This window comes from Solanum dulcamara, chromosome 1, assembly GCF_947179165.1.
Source record: "Solanum dulcamara chromosome 1, daSolDulc1.2, whole genome shotgun sequence".
In the NCBI taxonomy this organism is placed as follows: Eukaryota; Viridiplantae; Streptophyta; class Magnoliopsida; order Solanales; family Solanaceae; genus Solanum; species Solanum dulcamara.
Genome location: NC_077237.1, coordinates 74,867,011 through 74,891,937, shown reverse-complemented (window position 1 = coordinate 74,891,937; position 24,927 = coordinate 74,867,011). Strand labels below are relative to the sequence as shown.

General features: G+C 32.8%; 1 protein-coding gene across 2 annotated transcripts; it reads right to left on the bottom strand.

Annotated features, from left to right (window-relative positions):
• Positions 1-9,772: 9,772 nt before the first annotated feature.
• LOC129900768 (uncharacterized) lies at positions 9,773-17,506 on the bottom strand. Of its 2 annotated transcripts, none has more exons than XM_055975837.1 (8): positions 17,325-17,506; positions 16,829-16,891; positions 16,019-16,121; positions 15,127-15,173; positions 13,103-13,166; positions 12,312-12,713; positions 11,206-11,540; positions 9,773-10,393 (listed from the first exon to the last, which is right to left on the bottom strand). In XM_055975837.1, the coding sequence occupies exons 1-8, from the start codon at positions 17,343-17,345 to the stop codon at positions 10,178-10,180; spliced, it is 1,251 nt and encodes a 416-aa protein (XP_055831812.1). In that variant the 5' UTR covers positions 17,346-17,506; the 3' UTR covers positions 9,773-10,177. The 2 variants fall into 2 exon arrangements, with proteins under 2 accessions (XP_055831812.1, XP_055831889.1); XM_055975914.1 differs by having other exon boundaries at positions 12,312-12,626.
• Between the last annotated feature and the right edge of the window lie 7,421 nt (positions 17,507-24,927).

The window sequence follows — 24,927 nt, the reverse complement described above, 5'->3', positions numbered from 1 at the left end:
GCTGCTGAAAAAGAATTTGACATTTTTGTGGAATTTTTGAGATCCTCTCAAAAATTCTGTCCCAGTTGCACATATTAACATGATCTTCAATCTTGACTTGCTGGAGATAGTATCTTCTTGTGAATTTTTGAGATCTTCTCAAAAATTCTGTCTCAATTTTTATTGTAATGGAGAAATGAAAATCTTATCGGGAACATGATTGAGCCATTGTGGCGCCTACATATCCTATTGGTGCAAGAATCGGGTCAAATGTAGTTCTAATTCTCTGGATGATGAATGCTGCAAAATCTGAGACAAGATAATCAGTAGACACATGTGTAATATGAGCATAATGACATGGAAAACTGTATTACTTACAACATTTCTAGCTTAAAAACACGAGATATTCCACCCGTTTGATATGGATGATTCAATGAAGTAAAACAGGCATCTCACATCAATGGGATTAGCCTAATGTTACATTATTTAGAGCAAACTATCCACCTTCAAAGGACAAATGCAAGAGTTTTTTTTTTTTTAAGTGAGTGTAAAGAGATAGTCAAATTTTGACTACAATTGGTATCAACAGTTAGGAATGCATAGAAATATTTCTCATTTCCTTTTTTATAACTGAGATTGACTTCAAGGTAATTCCTATAGCTTCAAGTAGTACCTCAAACATACTTAAGTGTCGACAAGATTTTTTCATCCTGCTTCCAACAAAAGTTTAGAATTATACCAATCATCATGTTTCAAATGCCCTCACAATAAAGAAAGTTCTATTTCGCACATATATGAAGTGTTTGATTTGAGAACATTTTACAAAGTGCACTCACACTCTCAAGAAAGTTCAACGCATGCAACCGTGATATCATATGCTTGGCCTGCCTGTAAGTCTCCACTAATGTGAGAATATTTGGAATGAGATCATATAGGGCTTGTTTATTGGCTTGTAATGTAGGCTTAGGGAACGGGTGAGATATTAATTTGGGATAAAAGTGACTTAATCTCTCCTTGAGCATCACACTAAACTTGTGCTTTTGATGATTGATATGCCTTTGACGTCTAATCCTCTTTCTTTTGTCTCAACTTCTTCGAGTCTTTATTAGATAGAGTTTTTCCTCTTTTCACCTCTTTCTTTTGTCTTGACTTCTTTGAGTCTTTATTTGTTAGAGGTTTTCTCTTTTTCACCCCTTTCTTTTAAGGTTTCTCCTCTTTTGCTGAAGTAGTTTTCTTTTTGTCTTACATCGATCTTGTATGAATTTTTTTTTATGAGAAAGTCTTCTTTGCTTTCTTAACTTTGGAGACTTTACGTCTTTTGCGTTTGGCAATTTCAAAGTTGGATCTTCTCCTATAATTTGCACATTTTTGGTGCGCTCAAGGAGGTTGGGCCAAGAGAGGGATAGTGCATGTAAGCACTCAGAAGGGAAAGGGCTAAGATGTGGTATTCCAAAGAAAAGGTTTTAGGCTCAAAGTGGGAAAACTAGGGATTAATGTTATTTGGTAGGCTTTGAAAGGCACAATCGGGTCAAAAAAGGCCTACAATCCTTTCTCAAACCAAACATAACTCAAGATTTCGCCTCAACAAACATATCAGGCCAAGTTCTAGATCAACAGTGCGATGCAATTGAATTTTAATCTAAAGCTCACCACACAATGCACATGAAGCCATGAGGTTGGTTATATTCTTACCTTGAATGCCCGCAAGAGAATTTTTAAGCATCACAAAAGTACGAATGAAAGATACCAACAGAAGCTATGGTTTACCACAAAGCCAATCATTTTCATCATACCAAATATTTCGCATGCTCCTAACTGTATTCGTTCCAATCAAGAAGATATGACACTTAACATATGTACACAATTTATTATTTTATTTATTTTCTATTTTTTTAATCATTTTTTTTTATGAAAAAAGAAATACCGAACCCAAGAAGGGCTGCCTACGTATCTCATCGAGATGAGAATCAGGTGTGCGTAGTTCTTGCAGATATGATATATAAAATAATTTAGAGCTTTAGACAAACTTGGTGTGGTCTTCCAATGTTAATATTTTCTGTGGAGATGCTGCAGCGTGCTTTATAACCTCTCTTGGTCGGAATGTTGTGGCTTCCAACTTCATTACTCCTGATTCGACTTTGGAGAGGTCAATGATGTCATTTATTAGTTGAAGAACCAAATCTCCTGAAGACAATATTACATTCACAAGCTGACGATGTTCCTTATCCAATTTTATGGTAGAAAAAATCGCGATCATATTGACCACTCCTGACAAAAGGATCTAATCTAATGAGACATGGTTGCAAGCATGTGTTTCTCTCACATAGTTTTCTCTGTTATGTGAATAGTTTTGTTAAGTTCAGTCTCCTTGGCTTTCTGTACAACTATCTCTTCTTGCAATTTTGCTATTTTTTTTTCCTTATCTGATCAGTTATCTCCATTCCTATGTAATTTACACCAATTGTCTCTCCTGCCTTACTGAACACAGGTTCAACATATATTAGAGAATTCTTTGACCTAAATAATCCCTTCTTTGCCGATATTCCCCTTTCCAAAACCTCTTGTTTGAAGTCTCGAGATTCCTTTACATCAGTACTAGTAAAATCTTTACATTTATTTATTGATGATGTCCTCTTCATGCAGACTTGACAAACAATTGTAGATAACATAACTTATTGTCCTGGTGACGGATAATAACGGGTGCATTTTGGAGGACAAATTGTACGAAATTATCTGCTCTTTTCAGAATCTGGGATAATTCTTCTACTCGAGAGGATTGTCTTTCAATGTTTTCTATGCTTTCCTGTAATTTCTCAATTAGTATTTGCATCCTGTTGAACACTTGTTTCCAATAATTTATCCAAATATTTAGCTCTCTGCTTTCAGTATTGTATGTTGTCATACTCAGTAACTATTTCTTGTTTATCTTGAATTTTTACATCATTTTTTAGGAGACTCTTGGAATATGTATCTCTTTAATTCTTCATCCAATATAAAGGTTGGATGTTTATCACCCTATATCTTTCTTCCTCAAATTGATACTTCTCCAATAAATCCAATTTCTTGAGCTCTGGTTATTGTTGTTGTGTTTTTCTTGAGGACTGTCTCTTATGATTTGAATTCTTCCAACTATTCAAAGAATCATACATTGTTATAACCATCCCCGACTATTGTCGGGGACAGTTTTCCTGCAAAGACATGAGAAAAGTGTGAAAGCGGGGCCATTATAAAAAAAATAAGTAACAAGATATAGGAGTAAGATTTCATAGTCAAAGACTCCCCCGATTTATCTTTCAGTCTGTGTATTGGTGTCTTGTGAAATTTAATGTTATCGTTATTTCCCATGAACTCTTTGTCCCGTGATCCCCTCTCTTGAAATAATGTCGTCTCTTCTGTGTACAAAGAAACTTCTTAGTTAGGGAGAGAGAATTGACCTCAAAATTGAGATCCTTTCATTTATCGCATGATGTCCTTTGATAACAGCCCCTACAAAGAAAGAAACAACTTTGTTGAACCCTCGATCTTTGAGAAGTAAGCAAGTTTGTTTTCCGACATAAATTAGTCTTTCCCTGAAAAAGAAGAATAACTCAAAAGCTAAAGTATTAGTTTGTGTTTATAATAATTAATGCAAAATATCACATAAACACTAAACACATAAATATTGCTTTGTTTTAAGACAAACTAATCTATGGGTGAAGAAAGAGTAAACGGACAAAAATTAATTTTATGATAAATGTGTGAGAAAAGTTGACTTGTGAATCACAGATTTTTTTGCGTTTCAACTTTTGTACCCTTGTTTTTCTTAGATGCAGAAAAAGTTCTCAATTTCTTTGAAAGAATGAGGAAAACTGAAAACTTTAAAAACAGGGACCGAGCCTTGAAAGACTGCCTACGTATCTCACAAAGGAGAATTCAGGTCCTACGTAGTTCGACCACTTGATTTTTTTTTTTGTGGAGATGAGAAAGCAAAGTTTATGATTTGAGTGTAAAGTTCGAATTTTGTTAGGAAATTAAAGACTCATTAAATATTTGGACGCACTATCGATAGTGACTCGATATTTATGCCTATGAGGCTCTAAAAAAATCTAAAAGAGTGGACTAGCATGTCTCCAAATAAAACAACATATTCACAAAACAGTTATAGCATATAACACACAAACAATTATTGCACATCCTAAACAGATATGTGACCTTTTTGTGCCAAAGGTAGGCCTAACGATTTGAAGGATGTATTACGTCATTTGAAACATTCCATTGCCCCAAAACTTATATTTATACAAATATTATGAATAATTTGAATGGGGATACATAAATGGAAAAAAGGAATATAAATAATCAGTCTCACGCAGGGGTACAATCCTAACTAAGCCTTCGTGGAAAATCCTTCTTTCTTGATTTTTTGACATCTCTGAATGCCAACGCCTTCTGGATGAAGTGTCATTTACTGAAGGTCCTTCTTTGATTAGACTAAGCTACAAAAAAAAACTCTCAGCCCCGAGGGACAATGGTTTGCCAAACCGCGTATAAAACCTTCAAATTTAAACATATAGGTATGATTGTCCATTTAGGCCGAGGGCCGTTTTGAACTCAAGGTGGTCTTCCTAATGGGCCCAATACGCCTTGGGTATTGGGTCGTCTTAGGCCAATGCACTAAATTAGGGATTTGGTTTTGCTCTACGCTAGGTTGACTAAGAGTGGCTTTTGCAAGACTGGTAACCCAAGTGGACAACTCAGGCTGGAACTTACGACAACCATTGGACGCATGACGTATCAATAAATTATCGATCGTTCCGAAAAGGGTTAAGTATAAAAAGCCCGACTGCGGTACCGCAAAATCGTTCTTTAATATACTATACATTAAATAGGAAAAATGCTATGAAATGCGAATAACAATTTAATATATAAATTAAACACATAATTGCACAATTAAGGAAAACAAGAATTACTAATTATTACAAACCCAAATAGTTAGTCAAATAAGCAATCAAGTCTAATGGTTAGAACCTATTTATTCCCCAGCAGAGTCGCCATTTCTGTTATGTCGAAAAATGGACAAAGTGCAAAATTAATTTCATCTTTATAAGAAAAAATCAATTTTAGTAAAAAAAGAGTCGCCACTTAATTTTTTAAAGAAATTAAGAAAACTTAATTTAAAAGACTCTAACAGATTTAAGTCTTAAAAATTTAGAGAAAGGGGTACGAGGTTCATATTACTATTTTAAGAAGGTTTTAGCACTTAAAATAGCCGCTAACATGCGGTTATCCAACGATTTGAAATTTATTTGACTAACTTTGGGAAATATTAATTTAAAAGAAAACGAAGACTTTGAAATTATTTTTTAGAAAAAAAATAAATAAAATAAATAACAAAATTGATAAAACTTAAACATTTGATTATAATATACATGTATATATATATATATATATAATTAAAGATGATTAAGACTTTGATTACATAAGACAAATCATTTGAGCTATTTAGAATATTTTTATTTTTATTTTTTTAGAGAAAGACACTTTAAACTCAATTGATTTGAAAGAACATCAACTTATAAAAATAAACTTTAAGATAATTTGAAAGAAAATTCTTTTTTTTTAAATGTCTAACTAAAAGAAAAATACTTGAACAAAGTCATTTTTAGAGCAAATTAACACAAAAATGGTTTCTCTTTTAAGGGGAGTTCGATTAAGTCAAACCAAACTAAAAATTAACATCTAAGCAAGTATACACAACCATAAATAAATTAAATTATTACAACCCAAATAAATAGAATAACAATATAAACAAAACAAAAATCCGGCCCAATACTTATTTTCTGTACACCTGGACTAAGATATTGGGCCACCTGTATTTTGGGCCTTTGGCCCATTTCGTTTCTGTATATCATGATTATATATAAATATATATCAATATATACAGTCATCCTTTTTCTGTATCTCCTATATATAGATTGTATATCAGCCTATTTTCTTCCTCCGGAACCTATAGTAAACCTCCTTTACATCTGCGTATCAGCTTTCAAAATTCGAACAAGGGTGAAGTTGACTCAAAACTCAATGATATGCGAGGATTTAGTCCAAAGATGGACTCGGATGGTGTCACATGCACCAAAATAAAATCATATAAGCTACTACTCATTTTAAATTGAACAAACAAATATAACATAATATTTTAAGACAATAAATTGAAGATTATCTTTCTATGTCAATTTGGAGAATGCAACTAGAAGTGCATATAAAGTAACATAGTGACTAATAACATGCATACATGTAAAAAAATAATAATAATATATATATATATATATATATATATATATATATATATATATATATATATATATATATATATATATATAGAAATATATTCAAATAACTAAAGAACATGAAATTAACCTATATAGTAAACTAACTCAAATTTTAAAGCAAGATTTACATCAATTAAGCCATGAAAAAATGAAAATTCTAACTCAATGATAACTTAAGTATATATTTATTATTTAAATCATGATAAAGAAGAAATTAAAAATATGAGAATCTATATGGTCAAACAAAACTACTAAAAAAGTCATGAACGAAATTGAGATTTTTCTTTTTTTTTATAAGATGTCTCTACACTTTAAGCAAGACAAAAAAAATTTATTTTTTTTATTATTAATCTAATTGATTCTAACACATGCTAACTAAAAAATAATTACAAATCAACTACATAGAAGACATGAAATAATTATTAATTAAGTAAATAAAATCGAGAAAAGATTCTTACCTATTTTCGGGCAGCGATTGAGACAACGAATTTGAGGGCGATGAACTCCTTTAACCTATCAAGAAATGAGAGAAAAAACTAAAAAAAAAATGAAAAATCCGAGACTAAACTTTTTTTTTTTATGATTTTCTTTTTTGTAGTATTATGTTCTTGCTTCCTTTTTTTTTTCTTCTTGTATGTTGATGAATATTGATGATTGTAGATTAATTCTCCCTTTTGTTCTTCTTCCTTTCTCTCCTTTTTTTTTGTGTGTTTTTGATTTATTTTTTTGTGTGTGTGTTCTTGGTAAAAAAAAATGGTGTCTCTCTCTTTCTTGTTCATCTTTTTTTTTATGAAGAAGATGAAGATGTCTTTTAAAAAGAATGAGGTTGGTGAGAATAATAATGAAGTTTTGAATAATGATGGGTTTGGTGGGGTGAAAAAGGAAAAAGAAAAAAAGGAAAAGAAAAAAGATGAAGATAGGAGAATGATGATGTTTGGGATTTTAAGAAAAGGTGGTTTAGGTGGGATTGAGAGGTGGAAAAGGAAAAAGTAGAAAGGGGTGGGGTTAGTATTGTATAAGTATAATATATGTATTGTAGTAAGTTGGTGTTGGGCCAAAACTATTATAAGAATTGGGCTTTAGGTGAATAGGTGTTAGAATGTTGTAGTAATGTAGGTTGTTGTTGTTATTGGACTTGTAGAGAGTGGATGACAATATTGGATTGGATGAATTTGGGCCCAAATTTTGAGTTTAAAAAAAATGACTTGAAATTTGGTTAAGGGTGGAGTGAAAAAGAAATGGTTAGATTTATAAGAAAAAATTAATATATGAAAATTAATTTCGTTTGTGAAAGATCAAAATTGGGTGTCAACACTTCTCCTTAGGGGTGTATTGGTTGGTTCGGTTTGATTTTAAATATTATCAGTTCGATTTATCGATTTTTGATTTCTAAATATGTTAAATGGATAACCAAACCAATAAAATATTTGTTATCGGTTTTTGGTTTATCAATTTTTGGTCTTTAAAGGTTTGGTTTTCTGTTTAACCAATAAGAAAATATTTTTAAAACAAATATACGATCCTGGAGCCTCTGTCGTAGAAACTTGCAAACCCTTGCCACTGAACACTGAACCTAAAGTGGCAACCCCTAAAGGGTAAATACCAAATATTAAATAGTATGATATAGTGATTAACTGATTATATATTTATATTGATACATTTTGTTTGATATTTGTGTATGAGTAAAAATCTAAAAATTAAATTAGTAAACTATTCTAGTCTTAATGGGTTATCGATTTACTCAATAACCCATTATTAAAAAATCAATACCGAACCGATAACCCAATAATTTTTTTTTGTAAAACCATTAAATAACCGTTAAACCAATAACTCAATAGCAATTAGCCAATGACACTTTTTTTATTCGGTTTATTAGTTGGTTCGGTTTTTGCACACCCCTACTTCTTCTTGAAGTTTTTTGGGTGAAAATCGTAAAACATGAGCGAAAATTAATTTGAAGATATGAATATTTAAAGATAGTTATTTGTGCAAATTTTGGATCTTTCTATTCTTCTCCTCGTCGATTTTGAGTGAAAATCGTGAAACATGAGCTAAACTTGATTTCAATATAAGAATATTTAAAAATATTTATTTGGATGTTTGAAGAATAAGAGAATGAGAAATCATGATTGCAAAAAAATGGTAGAGAGAGAGAGACAGACAAATAGAGATAAAATGAGTCCTTTAAGTGTTGTACTATTTCTAATTCCAAAAAATATATATATTTAATTTTTTAAAAATTAATTGCCATAAATAGTAAATATTTTCTTAATATAACATAGGTGAAATAATTGTGTTCTTCCTTCACGTTATGTGTTGGACATTTTACCTTTATTTTCATTTTTAAGAAAAGAAAACTAAGTATTTCTAGGTATTACTTCATTTAACAATTTAAGTTTAAAGAAAACGTAATAGAAGTGTGCAAAATTGTGCAGTTTTTATACAACGATATGAGGACAAACTTTCAAGACAATTGACAATTTGACATATTACTCTATTCAAAAAAAAAAATACTTCAAAGAAAGCATTCAGACAGAATAAACAAGGGAAATTTATCAAAACAGCAATATTTTAACATTAAATAGAACTCTCTAGTTTGTTTAATTATGGATAATAGCAAAATGTTAGGGGAGGGGGAAGAGAGAGGTAAGCAAGATTTGAAAGAGAGAGGAGAGAGTGCATTTTTTCGCTGATTTTGGAGAAAAAGAATACAAAAACAAACTGATTTGTATCAAAATAAATACACATTAAGAAGAGAGAAGCGAGCGAGATCGAGAAAGGGAGGAGAGAGGATTGTATTTTGTATTTATTTTGCATTGTATTCTGTATTTATTTGTATTAATTGTATTCAAAATACAACAAATTATATTCTGTATTTATTTTATATCAATTATATTCGAAATACAATGAATACAATTGTATTCATCCTCTCTTTGATTGAATACAAATACATGTGAGTGAGGATGAATGCATATTGTATTCATATGAATACAAATATAATTAATACAAAATATAATTTTTCAAATACAATTGAAATAAAATACAAAACTTTCACCTATATCTATTGAATACAATTGATGCATAATAAATTTGAATGTATTTCTTCTTATTGGCAGGAGAGAGGGGGCGAGAGAAGAGAGAAGAGAGAAGAGAGGGCACGAGAGGAGAGAAGAGAGATATCAAATTAGGATACCATTAATTTGCTATACAACCAAAATGTTGCTTTTTCCAATAATCTTTTGAAACTATAGCTATTTTCCATAAATAAGTTTGATAATTTTTCCTAATTCTTCACGGATTGTATTTGGATGAGTTTATTTGACAGGTCAAGATGGGATATGCCCAAATCAGAAAATTATGACATGCTCAAACCGTGGAATGCTGGGCACATTGGGCGGGTCAAATGGCGTTGGGCCATTTTTGCCATCTCAATCATCAGATTAGCCTATCTAGAAATATGTATAGAACAGATGCATAAAACTCTACACTGCACAAGAAACACTGCAGAAGATAACCCATTATAAAATTTAAACTGTACATGAAATATCCATGAAGTAAAACTCCTGAGCCCTGAGTGAATCGAGTATTTTACCTAGTGTTGTCCTATTCACAGCCTATTGAACCAAATACAGAACAGGTGACAAGATGATCAGCAGACCTGTACCTTTGCATTTCTTCATTGGCCAAGAATTTCCTGCAAATGTGAAACATGTTGGAGAGGCTTCCATGCTCATGTTCTTTCACATTCAACAAAAATCAAGTCAACAACAGGTGCCATCTGAAGAAATAACCACGGCAGCCACAAAAGACCTGTGGCATTTCCAAACAACCAACCAGAAGATTGCATGTGCAGACTTTTCCGGAGCATTTAGTGCAGGACCAAGAACCATGTCTTACCCCTCAGCCATAGTAGCAGAAGGGAAAAATCTCATGATGAAGCTAGAAAGGGACCAAATACAAATCACCCCAAGAAATTGAAGGACATTTAGAAGTGTGCTCAATGAGCCATTTATTGCCAAGTTCTGTGCAGTCATCTCTGCTCCTCTTACTGTCATAGAAAGGGCTGTTACAAGTTGTGCAGCCCTATTCAGCTGATGCAGCCTGTAAACCTGTAAAATTGTGACAAATAACCTCATCAACTACCATAAAATTTCTTTGGGACGTGTTTTTTTTTAAAAAAAATAATAATAATTGCATGTGAGGATCTTTATTTTGGGTAGTGTTAGCATATTCAATCAGCAAGGGGAAGCATAAGATTCTTTCAAGACAAGTGGGAAGCAGTGTAAAGTCGCACAATCATCTTACTGAATATTTGGATAAGTTATCCATGCTTTTGGGGATATATTATGAAGTTATTTGGCAAATAAAACAGAATGTTATCAGAAACAGTCTAAGCAAAAAAAATCTAAGTCTGATGTCCAAAGATACTAGTATGACATCATAGTAAGGATAAAAATAAGACATCCAATGACAAACTTGAAAATTCTTGTGTTAATGTAGTCTATCTTAATTGAGGAGTCTACTTGATTGGTTTTTCCATTAGAACAATGAAAGTGTACATGGGTAATAAAAGCTTGACATAGTTTAACTAGTCAACTTAGTTAAGTTTGAGAAATAAAAACTGTCATTCACAGATCTGGTAGTGTTATTAAAGGAACCAAAAAAAAGAAAGTTTATATATGTCATTTGAAATATTTGGAAGGGTTTAAACATCCAGACTGTAGAAAATTAAGTTAGAAGGGCTGCAAAAAGTTTCAGAGCAACACAAGGGAGAATTTTAGGGGAGGGCCCTATTCTTGATAACATTTCATGTTAAACGTCACCAGGCCACAATACAACAAAAATCACAGTGCACAGTGTTCAGTGTTCCCTCTCTACAAAAACATTCCAAGTGAAATTACTAAGTCGATCTAGTCCTTACCTGAAAAACAATGGGGATAACAGACCATGAAGGCGAGTCAATATATCTTGCGTACTGCTCAAAAGCAAATTGCACAACAATACCAACAAGATAGGGGGCAAGAGTAGCAGAAGCTGCAGGACCGGTCCATGGCCAAACAAACCCCATGGTCACCATTGGAATTATTAGACTAAGAGCTAGTACAGAAATTGAAGATATTCTATATCCAAGTGGTGGGGTAAGTTTACTGTCAGATGATACTAGCTCAAGTGGTCTCCTTGAACGATCTATTAGGAGAAGAAACGCTGCTGCTCCACAGTAAAAGAGAGCCTCTGTGAAGAACAAGATGAGGAAATCTGCAGGTCAAGAGCACAGTTTATTTAACAAAACTGCGATGAAACGACTGCTTGTATTTAACTTAAAGAAAGAAACATTAGCATGAACATTAAATAACAATGCAAATATGATCGACATTTCAGCCACATAACAGGCACCTGATTTTGACACAGATATTATGTGGCTTGCTATAACTTAAAAGGGTCTTCTCTCTCTTAGTTTCTGTAAGAAATCGATCTTGGGTCTAACTCAACCCCAAAGGATAGATCAAAGGGAGGAGGATTGTCCAAGCCATCTAAGGAGAACAATTACCTATGCCATATACGATGTGGTATCTAAACACTCATCGCACACCCAGACCTCATTAACCGGGGCATGGACAGTATAATATGGGGGCACAGCATTAGTGAACAAAGAATTGAGATGGGCCATGTAAAGAAATGAATCTTGGGTCTAACTCAACCCCAGAAGTTAGCTCAAAGGGAAAAGGTTGTCCAAGCCATATAAGGAGATCAATTACCCATCCCATATCCGATGTGGGACGCTTAACAATTTCGCATACAAATTATTGAGTCGGTGGACACAAGATATCCTACTAACTCAAGTTGGGATGAGTGTTTATTTATTTGTTATTCTACTGGCAATAGAAACATGATGATAGCTTCTTTTTTTTCTTTTTCTTGGGGGGTGGGGGTTGTTTCTTCTTTGGGAGCTTAAGCAGGTTGGTACATTAACTAAATAAAACAAATATAACTATGTCAGAAACATGTTACAACATAAGCTTTGCCTACCAGTTAACAAAGAGTCCTCAAATATAGTTGATAATATCCTGCGCAAGTAAAGCGAGGGAAAGATGAAAGAGGCTACAAGGACAGCTGGACCAACAAACCACAGTAGAATGTTCTGGTTCTTTGCAGCAGTGGACACAAGGATTTTCTCCTCCCTTCTGTAAGGAGAATTGTAGAATGATAGTACGCCAGGCTTACCACCAGCACCTTCAAGTTGAGCATTTGAACTACTGACAGAGGCAATGTATTCAACAGTAGGATAATCACTTTCTTGCTCAGAAACATCTTCCTCAAGCTCACTGTTGGGCAACTGGTCATCTGCAGTGGCAAAGAAACTGAATTGCCTACTACTGGAACTTCTCAGCACCTTTACCTTTTCAAGCTTGAAATGATGTGACCTAACAACTTGTGATGGCAGAAGACAGCCAAAGCAAGGGATAAAAAGAAGAGAAAAAGAGGAGAACAAAGTTACAGCAAGTCATCCAACAGAAGCTAAGCACTCACTTTGAGGGACTTACTATTAAACGTGACAAGCGACTTAAAAGTTTCGAATAACAATTTTCTTCCACAAGAAGCAAACCAAATACTAACATTTGCCACATTTGCTTTGCCTAAGCTTAGTCCATCTTACAAAGAGAATAAGAGATTCAAGGGAGGAAATGAAACTTAAACTTTTTTCCATTTTGGATAAAGGAAATGCAACTTAAACATATATCAGATAATAGAGGAAACAATTGCTCAATTTCATCATAAACAAAAATTTAATTTTGAAAAGAACTTCCCAATTTGACTACCTTTATCATTTCTTAGACGTTCCGCAACAAATCTCTGCATGCAGACTCTCGGTCTTGCACTCACCTGGATGGTAAAGCATGGAATCAAACAAGCACTCTACAAAAGATTGCATAGATCACTGCCACAACGGAACTAGAGAAAAAGATAAAGAAAATACATTTTAACTCAAGTATGCTAATCATAAAGAGTCCTTCAAGAATAGCCCAAAAGGAAAAGAAGAACCCTCTAATCACTTGACTGAGAATAATTCAGCACAGTGCTTCCAGTATACGGATACACATAAGACTCGAGATATAAACTGCAGTTGCACGCCAAAAGACCCTGTGTACCATCTCAAACCAATGAATGTCAGGTCACAATGAAGCCACTTACCATGCACCCAGGGTTCAAGTCAAGAAACATGCTAGTAAGCTTATAGATAACCTAGGACGAACAATTCCGTTCCTTATTCAAGAAGGAAGAAGAGACTGTTCCATGTATTATACTAGCTTCTGGGCACGCTTGTTGCACGTGTACCCTTATCAATAAGGATACAATTTTAAAAAGAAGATAAATTTTGGTTCAACTTGTTTTTTCTTTTCTGTTTTGTGTCACCAAGTATGATAATTTCATATTTGTGGTGATGTAAACCGAAAAGTAAGTTTGTTTCAAGGACAATACATAGATATTCCTCTCAACTTGTTTCGACTTTTCAACTACACACTTGACTTGTACAAAAATAAAACATAAAGAACTCAAAATAAACACTTCTTGCAAAAAAAAAAAACAATTCTTCCCAAAAAACTAATAATCAAGCCTACCTGAACAGCTCGTTCCCAGACTGCTAGTGTAAGGTCATCTTCCTTTGCCTTTTCATTTTTTTCTATCACCTAAACCCATTGACTCTTCCTCAATCTTTTCACCTATCTAATTGTGTAGTGTATTGCAATATCTCAACACAACCATTTCCTCAACTCATTTTTTCAACAAATCTTATTTCTCTAGTACCATGGTAAACATCAGCCAGCCACCCTAAGCAAGACTACATTATACTACCTACTAACCTTCTACCCTAATATGTGTCCTACACCGTCCTATCTAAGTCATGTCCTTGGTAGCCTGGAGTTCCATCATATCTTATCTTATCACATCTCCCCAATACTTTTTCGACCTACCTCTGTCTCTATGACCAATCTCTCGCACCTCCTCACTGGTGCATCTACCCATCTCCTTTTTACCTGTACAAACCATCTCAATCTCGCTTCCCTCATCTTGTCCACCACAAATGTCACTCCCACCTTATTTCGGATATCCTCATTTCTATCTTATCACTCCTAGTAGCATTACACATCCACCTCGGCATCCTCATCTCCACAGCATGCATATCCTGGACATGGGAAATTTTGGTTGGCCAACACTCCGCCACTACAAGAAATCGAAGTTTTTGTGGCGACAAAAGTCGCTATAATAGCCCAAAAAGTCTCCACTAAAGGTATTTAGCGGCGACATTAAGATCGTGGCAAGTAGTTCCATAACTAAAAGTTTCCACAAAAAGAGCCTATTGTGGCGACTAAAATTTCCACAAAAAGTAATCAAAGACACTACAAAAATAGATCCACAAAATGACTTTCACAAGTAAGTCACCACAAAAAATGACATTTAGTGGTGACTATAGTCGCCACGAATTTATTACACCTTCAGTGGCATCTCTCTTCGCCACAATAACCCTATATTTAGTGGCGACTTTAGTTGCTGCAAATACTAAAATGTTATTGTGACAAGATAACGTCGCCACTAAAACCTTTTTTTTTCCAACTATAATACCCAAAATTCTAATAGATTTTCGATGGCCTTAATTTTCTTCAATTACCTACCAGTATTAATAACATCCAATATTATTAAACTAACACCAAAAATATTTCTCAAATCAAATATTATAAATAATTCCATTACCAAAGAGTCAATTGAAATATATATTATACAATACTTCATTGTTCGTTGTCATGTACTCCTATTATATGATTAAAAAAATTACATAAAGTACCTTCAAACTTCTTGGTCGACGCCATATGTGACTGAATAACCTTGGCCCTATCATTGAGGTGAAAACAAGAATTAGAGCATTTAACAAATTACCTTTTTATATATTTAGAGAAGGCTGCGTACAATAGACCCTTGTGGTCAGGCCCTTCCCCGGACCCCGCGCATAGCGGGAGCTTTAGTGCACCGGGCTGCCCTTTTTTTTTTTATTTAATTAAGTAAAAAGGGATGTTAGCAATTAGTAAATATTAAAGGTTCACACCACAAGTATTTTTTTCATAAGAAGATTCAATACAAGATCAAAGACATATTTAAAAGATAATTTCACTAGCTTATTAAATATTTCCTCATACAGAATAAAACCCAAAAAAGAAAACTAAATGGTGTGCAGAGCATATTAACACTATAATTTTGCTATTTCTCTACCTCTTGCAGAATCCCAATACATGTAAAAGAGCAGTGAAAAGGGTGTTTGTTTTTCGTGCTATTGGAGTTGCTAGTGTAGTGGTGCTATGAGCATCCATGTGATATGGAGCTAATATTTGTTGTTGGTTCATTTGGCATAGGAGTTTTTTCTTAAGCTTCTCCCTATCCATAGCTTTATGACTTTGAAACCAACAAAACACATTTTTCCACTCAATTATCCCAAAAGAAGACAAATGGTGGTAATACTTTGTATTTGTGTATCATTTGGATTCCTTAAAACTTTCCTGTACATCTCTTCTAAGAACATAAGTTGTTCTAGTGTTGGACTCCACCTTGTTGGTCTTGTCATTTTTCTCTTTACAAAAGTGATAGTAATGTTTCATACGTAACAGATTCCGCCATAAATATTTCACTTATAAACTAACATCAGTAGACACAAAGTGAGTAATAGAGAGAAATAACAAGAATACCTTTGCAACATGAGGTAGTAAACCAAGAAACTGGGAGCACTAGTCGAAGTAGTGGTGAAGCCAAAGGAGTCAGAGTAAGGTAGTTGGTATGTACTGACAAAATCTTAAGTAAGACAAAGAAAAGTGAGATAATAACAAGATTTGAATAAGCATCTTACACAAGTGATGTATGAAAAACTAAATGAGGTGGTGACTGGTGAGAATATTAGGTGATCAACTTTGACAAGCCTACATACTATGTCAAATTGCCAACATAATCATTTATGCACGTGTATTTGCCATTAATTTTACCATGTTGCTCTGTCACATATATCTCTTTCACAATATTATCCACATACATATAGTAGCTTATAAACAATGAACAACTAAATAACTTCTTTGTACCTAATGGTAGGAGTGTTGACCCAAACACAGCAAACAAGGCTGAGGTTGCACAAGGTAATTCTCATATTCGAATTAGCTTAAAAAAGTGATTTAATGTGTGGTATTAATATCTTTTGATATCATATTTGTTCTATAGTGAAAAATGTTAACCATCTAATGTTAGATGTAGAACTGATGTAACCAAAATCAATATAGAGATTATATGGCTCTATTGACGTAGATGAAATATCCATACCAACACAAAGGTTTAACTTCCTTTAAAGTACACATTTAAAGTGCGTACAAAAAATGGACCAATGTAAAGTAATCTGTCCAAAGGAAATTGCCCTCATGTTAACAGAAGAACTTTAGGTAAGTTAACCAGTTACATAATGAGATATTATAATGTTAAAAACTTGAAAACAAGTACAGTGAAATCAGAGTTACCTGGTACCTGTTGCTGGTAGGAAGAGACACGTATCCTGCAGAACTAGTTGAGGCGTGCGAAAGCTGGCCCAGACATCATGGTCATCAAAAAAAGTACAGTTATATCACATCTTTAAGAATCCAACACAAAGTTGTTTACAATTAACTTTAATTCCAAACTGCGATAGTGTTCATTGATGTTCCTCGTTTAATCAAAACAAACTTGATTGAATTTTTGTTTACTTTCTTTTTGGTAGAAATACAAAGAGATGCAACTTATAAGTCGAATGCACTTCTAAATGTATCTAATCGGTTAAAGCAAAACATTCGATGCAACCAAATTAAACCCACCATATGAAGGGTCATCAACGACAAATCAAAAAAGTAGTTGCAAGAATAAGCCTCAAAAAGAAAGTAATCGCACAGAAAAACATTGACAAAAGGTACAGAATAGCAGGATAAACAAGCAATCCGATTCAAAATACATCAACATCAAAATGGAAAAAAATAATAATACCAGAGGAGGAAATTGATTCATCGACAAGCTGGGAATGCAAAAGCAAGATCAGTTCTTCAACTACAGGCTCTAGCTCCAACACTTTTGAGTCCGGCAACCTGAATATCCAGACCGCACCGTTTTTTTCTATATATAATAGGGTTTTTCTCCTTTTGTTTTCGTTTTTTTAGAAATAAGTTCTTTCCCCCCTTTTTTTTTTTACTGAAATATATACGTACTCTTGATGGTATTGTAATCTTATTTTTAAAATTAAAAAGTATTATTTCCGTCCTATATTAGATGGGTATCTTACTAAAAATATTTATCTCATATTACTTGATCACTTATTAAATTAAGATAAAATTAATTAATTTTTTTATTTTACTCTACAATTAATATGACATTTGAATGTAAACAATTCTCAATAGTAGCTATTTTTATACTCTATGTATATAGTATTGATATAAACAAAAGGCAAAATGGTAAAGTTTTTCATACCTTAACTTTCCATCTTCACTTAAGTCTCAAAAATCGATTCTCGATACTAATCTTGAATCTCGAGTAGGGGTAGAGAGTCGGGATCGGATCTCGAATTGGTAGCCAAGGGTCGGGTCTTCAAGTCAAGGTCTCAGGACTCGAGTCGAGGTCGGTGTCAGGTATCAAAAGTCGGGTCTCAAGTCGGGGTCGAATTTTGGGTCGGCATCTCGAGTCGGCATCTCGGATCTCAGGTCGGGCCAGGGTTAGGAACGGGCTGAGTCTCAAATTGGGATTAGGCTCTGATCTCGAATCGGGTTGGGGCTTGGTCGAGTTTGGGGTCGAGTCTCGAATCGGGTGTTGGGATTTAGGGTCGATTTAGGGTCGGAAATAGGTCGAGTCTCAATTCGGGGTCAGGCTTTGGTCTCGAGTCGAGTCGAATCTAAGATCAGGTTCGGGGTCGGATCGAGTCTCAAGTTGGGGTCGGGTGTTTGGATTGGATCGAGATCGTGGTCGGGTCTCGGGTGGGGTCGGGGTCGGTTGGTATTTGGTTGGGTCGAGTCTCGGGTTTCGGGTCTAGGTTGGATCTTAGGTCGGGGTCTCAGATCAGGGTCGAAGTCGAATCTTTGGTCAAGTGTCGGAAGTCGGCTCTCTGGTCGGGGTCTCGAGTCTCGGGTCGAGGTCTCAGATTGAGGTCTTGAGGTCTCGGTCGGGGTCGGTCAGATATCGAGGATCGGGTTCGGATCTTGGGTCATGATAGAGGTAGGATCTCGAGCTGGGGTCACGCCACTGGACTGGGTTATTCCGATACAATTTCGGTTCGTTCTGGTAATCGTTTCGGTTCGATTTAGACCAGTAGAATCTGGGACGGAATGGGATGTGTTAAACTGGTATTCGAAATGGGACAGTACCATGTGTTTGGTGCTGGTATATCGATATCGGTTCATCCCAATTCTGATTCAATCTAGTCCGGTCTGATCCATTATGTGGATTTTTTTTTTATAAAAAATAATTAATTTGAATGGCATGTCAGCATGTGAACGTTGGGGGAATCTTTGTTAACCTTGGAATTTGGAACTTGGAATTTGAAAATGTGAAAGCTAGGGAATTGGGAATGCAACGGCCATTTTGGCCAAAAAGTGACCCAGTCGGCCAGCCCTCAGGCCCTTTCCCCCACCCCCTACTCCCAAATAAATTTATAAATACCTCCTATTTCAATTTTTTATTTACAATCCAAAAAAGTCTCTATTCTCTTATTCTCTCTAATTTTCAAATATTTGATTCCATAAATCTTATTATTATTTTGAAATTGAAGTATAGTTTGGTGAATTTTGGAGGAGCAAAACAAATAATCTTCTTCAAACTTTAACTTTCGGCATCAATTTTTCAATTTTTGGTTATAATCATTTATTTTTACACAGATGTTTGGTACATTCGTTTCACTCTCTAATCTTATATTTATTTTTTGTACTTATTGTTTGTCATTTGTTTTTATTAATTTTATATTTTATTTCGTTATATCATGAATTCGTTTAATAAAAGTCAAGGTAATAAAAACGAGTGCACAATGCATAAAATTTTTTTTACTAAAAAAGATAAACCTTCTAGTTCGTCTAAATCTAAACTTTCTATTGTTAGTAATATAGATGAATTTACGCATGTGAATGAAACTAGTTTCTCTCACTATAAAAAATAATTCTGATACTCCTTTTATTTTTGAGATATTTATAAAAGACATTATCATAATTGTGATGAATATTTAGATAAAAAAGTAGAAGTTGACGAAGAAGTAGATTTAGATGTACACTGACTGGTCCCAACCTTGATAGTACCGAAGCTCCATCTCAGGATATTCCTTCGGTTGGAGCTAGCCGTCCCCTTATTGCTGCAAGTAGGGGTAAGACCAAGGTACGTACAACGTACTTTAAAATCACATGTGTGGAAATTTTATTATATGAATGATGAAAAAACCGTTAGTACATGTAATCACTACTGTCAAAAAAATGATGCAAAAAAGCGACGGACTGCGTCGCTCTTTTGGTCAAATTCAACGAAAAAGCGATGCAGTCACTTCCGTCACTTTTTTGCTCGACGCTTTTAATAAAGCGATGAACTGCATCGCAAAAAGCGAAGAACTGCGTCGCCCCTAAATCTATTTTTTTAAAAAAATATATAAATAAAAAACGACGGACTGTGTCATTTTATTTTTAAATTTTTTTCTAGAAAAGCGAGGGACAAAGGGTCCCTGTCTGTCACTTTTGTTCTTGGTGTTCTTAAAAATTTCCAAAAAAGCGACGGACATAGGGTCCCTGTCCGTCGCTTTTCTCAAAAAAAAATAAAAAAAATCAGAAAAGTGACGGACTAAAGGATCATGTCCGTCGCTTTTACTGTAATATTTTTGACAGCAGAAACCAAAATCAATAATTATCAATACAATCCAATCCAACACAACTAACCAACCAACAAAATACACAATATACATCATAACGAACATAATTAAATACTCAAAACGAATGAAGTCATAATATTTTAAAGTCTTTCAAATTTAACAACTTAAAAATCATATATTATCCTACAATAATTCAACATTTCTAAAGTGCAAGTTGAATTTTATTAGACAATTAAAGTACAAACTAATTCCAACAAGTAAACCAAATCAAATCCAAGTGTCAACACTAGATGGACACAAATTGATCTTGCAAGAAAATCAATTTTGTCATCAATAGGATCAACTAATGTTATCATTTATGCTAAACTAATACTTTATCACTAATACACTATAAAGATTAAAACATATCTTAAGAAATCAAACAAATCCTAAGTAAAATGCAAGTGTTGTACATTGAATAAAAAAACTAATATATACAATAATTAAAATTTAAGAGGAAAACATACCTCGACTTTTTTCAATTAGGTCTACGATGGAGGGGTTGGTGGCAGTGGGCTTGGCGGCGTCGAATATTGAAATATTTAATTAGATTGTACCCCTGCATTTAAAATTTTGTACAAAAATATTCAACCTTAATTAATTATTTCATGCATCCTAAGTTCAAGTATCTAAAGTTGAGAATTTATTCAAACCGAAATAATTTCTAATTACTTAATTAAAAAATTCTAAAGTTCAAGTTCTAACATCTAAGTTCAAGTAAAAAAATTCTAAATTTCAACTTAACAATCCTAAAGTTCAAGTTTTAAATTCAAGTTCAAAATTCACAACTTAAAGTTTACATGCATATACTTGAAAAATTCAAGAATTCTCAAGTTCAACATTTCTAAAGTTCAAGTTGATTTTTTTCTAAGTTAAAGTACAAACTTTCAAATTTCAAGTATAATTAAAGTTCAAGTATCTAAATTTGAGAATATATACAAACCAAACAAGTTCCTAAGCACTTCAAAAATCCTAAAATTCAAGTTCTAAAATCTAAGTTCAAGTTAAAAAATCATAAATTCCAAGTTCAAAATTTAAGTTGAAAGTTCACAATTTAAAGTTCACATATCCTACAATAATTCAACATTTCTAAAGTTTGAGCTTAATTAATTCTTAAAAATTACAATTCAAGAAACCAAAGTTAATAACTTCATGAAAAATAACTTCAACAATACTTCAATTCAAACTAAAAAATATCCAAATTTACAATCTAATTCAAAAAAACCCAATTCAACTAAAACTCAAAAATCTTCATTCACTAATTCACAATTAAATATACAAACTAACAATGTTAGTAACTTTATGACTTCAAAAAACTTCAACTCCAACTCATCTAAATCATAAACTAATTCAAAATACCCCAATTCAAAGTAAAACCCTAAAATCAAAGCTATAGCTTTTTATTCACTAATTCACAATCAATGTTACAAATTAACTATGTTAACAACATATATTCAACAACATAAATAAAACAAACTAACAATTCAAATTTTTCTTAATTTATAAAAAAAATAAAACCCTAACTAAGTTTAACAAGGAGAGAAAAAGAGAAGAGAGAGAGGGTCGGACGGAGTACTTGAGAGAGAGGGAGGGACGACGGCGGCGGAGACGCCGGCGGAGCGCTGTGGCGGAGGTGGAATGAGCATCGGGATCGGGGTTTAGGGGAGGGGATCGAAGAGAGAGAGAGAGAGAGAGAGAGAGTTAAGAGTATAAAAAATAAAAAAATGGGAGAACCTATGATTGATATTTAGTAGGGGGCGGCGGACAACGTCACAAAGTCCATCGCTCCATTTAAAAAATTTGACCAGAAAAGCGACGGACTAAGCGACGCCGTCCTTTGCTATTTTAAAAAAAAAACTAAAAAATTATAAATAATAAAATAAAATTTTATAAAAAAAATAATATAAATTAAAATTAAAAATAAGCGAAGGACTCCATCGCTTATTTTAAATTAAAAACAATTTTTTTTATTGAAAGCGATGGGCGGCGTCACCGTTTATATTAAATAATTAGTTATTAATGAAAAATATTTATGACGCAAAAATCCGCCAAAAAAGCGACGAACTTAGAGTCACCATCCCTCTCTTTTTAAAATAAAAAATAAAAAATAAAAAAATAAAAATATAATAGATGGACGGTGTCCCTTTGTCCGTCGCTTTTTACCATCGACACAGTCCGTCGCTTTTGTTTCCGTTATTTTTTCGTCATTTTTAGTAGTGAATCTTTGCAAACAAACATGGAAATATACTTCTGGCAGGATTGGAGGTTCAATAGGGGGTTAAAAAATATTTGGTTCAAAAACATAGAAATAAGTGGTTTGCATATTTAACTTCTATTGGTGATAATGAAGGTTCTAGCGCCATTAGACACTCAGTTGGAGAGTCAAACATGGTTCAAGGTAAACTAAAACCTTTAAACCCATGTGGTCCTCTTACACGACGACCCTATAACTTAGATTGTGGTCGTGAAAATTTTGCTAAAATGGTTATTGTTTGTGGTTTACTTTTAGTTTTGGAGAACATCAGAGTTTTATTACATATATTCAGGATATATAATCCTAGTTTTGAAGGTTTTTCAAGAAGTATGGTAAAAAGAAATATTTTTGAATTTCAAGAAAAAACATGATCAATTTTTTCGTACCTATTTTGAAATAATGGATTGTATAGTTGCTATTATCATTGTTATGGGTCGTAGTCCTAATGTTTTGATTATTTAACTGTTACTGCGTATTGGATTGATTACAATTGGGATTTGCAAAAAAGAATTATCAGTTATAAAAATATATGAACATAAGAAATTGGTTTTTATATTGCTTCTACTGTATTGAAAATTTTAGATTTTTTTGGTCTTTGTGATAAAGTGATAAGTATTACTTTAGATAATGCTTCTGAAATTTAATTGTTATTAATTTGCTAGAACCTAGACTTTGTCCAATTAGTAAATATGCTTTTCATATTAGATGTGTTGCACATATATTAAATTTGATTGTAGTTGTGATGAAGTTGAAAATTCTTGTTTTTTTATTTTTCATATGCATAGTAGTGGTAGAATTAATCAATTTAAAGAACTTTGCATTGCGTGTAAACTTCCCTGTAGAAAAGTTCCAAAGCATGTAAAAAACTAGATGGAATTCTTTTTATGATATGCTTGATGTTTCTTATACATATAGAAAGTCTATTACTATGCAATTTAATGCTCATAGCGCTTATCCTGATTTTAAACTTAATGATAGTGATTGGAAACAAGTAAATGATCTTGGGAAATTTTTAACTTGGCTATTTCTTGTAAAATAAAAAAAAATAAGGGAAAAGGTCCTGATATACCCCTCAACTTTGTCATTTAGAGCTGATATAACCTCCCTTTCCTGTTATGAAAGTAGCTCATATATACCCCTATCATTACACAAATGAATCGCATATACCCACACTATTACAAAAGTGCCTCACATATACCCCTAACCGTTACAAAAAATTGCTCACATATACCTTTTTAATCTAAAGAAAATGAAAAAATTACTTTTTTATTTTTAATTTTAAAAACAATTCATATATGGGGTATATATTTGTTTTTGAGAAAGTAAAAAATAAAATAAAAAATATATCCATACATGAATTTTTTTTATAGAAAAGTTTAGGGGTATATTTAATCTTTTTCACACATAAATAATTTTTTTGACTTCTTTGATTATCATTATTTGAGTTTCTAATTTTTATTTTAATTTTTCTTTCATTCTTTAGTGTAAAAAAGGAGAGAAATAAAAAAAATGAAGTGTGAATGGAAAAAAGAAAAAAAGTAAGAAAAAATATAAAACTATTTTTTGTGTCTATTGTAATTTAAAACTAACTTTTTTTACTGTTATATTGTAATTTAGTTTTTTTATCTATAAAAAAAATTGGGGCATGTACAATAAATTTCACAAGAAAAGTAGTGAGAAAAATAAATTTGACCATCAAAATAATAAATTTAAATTAGCCGTTGAATCAAAAAAATCAAAAAAAAAATTATGCGAGAAGGATCAAATATACCCTTATATGTATTATTTTTTTAATAAAAAACTTTTAAAAATAAATTTAAAATTAATTATTTCACTTCCGTTAGAGGAAAAGGGTATATGTGAGCCATTTGTGTAACAATAAAGGTATATATGAGTTACTTTCATAACGAGGGACATACCAGCTCTAAATTACAAACCCTTTTTCCAAAAACTAAAAGAAAGAGTCGCCACTTAACTTTTAGAAAAATTAAGAAAAATCATTTTTAGAAAGGTAATGTTGAAATAAAACCTTTTAATAAACCAGAGTTCGGGTAAGGGTTCAAATAATCCTCTAAGGAAGGTTTTAAGCACCTTAAAAGATATGCTAACACGCGATTGACCGGCGGATTAAAAATATTTGGCTAACTTAGAATTTCTTGAGTTTATTTATGAAAATCTTTTTTAGAAATGAATAGAAATTATTTGGAATTATTCATTAACATCATTCTAAAATAAAATAATGTGAATGTTAAAGTTTCTAATTAATTCTAACTTTTGACAATTTAATCTCATTTAAGCCCTTGAGTTAAATAATTAACCCAATTACTAAAACATGGATATTTGAATTATTAATAACTATGAAAGGATATAAACAAATTCTAAAGTTTTTCTATAAGTTTAATTTGCTGAAACAAAATCGGTTTTGAGAATTGAATACTTAAAGTAAGCAAATAATGCAAAAGTGGAGG

Coding starts and splice junctions, on each gene's coding strand:
- LOC129900768 (XM_055975837.1), bottom strand. CDS start 17,345: ATGAATCAATTTCCTCCTCTG. Junction 13,167..15,126: donor GTCGACCAAGAAGTTTGAAG/GTACTTTATGTA, acceptor TTTACCATCCAG/GTGAGTGCAAGACCGAGAGT. Junction 10,394..11,205: donor TTATCCCCATTGTTTTTCAG/GTAAGGACTAGA, acceptor ACAATTTTACAG/GTTTACAGGCTGCATCAGCT.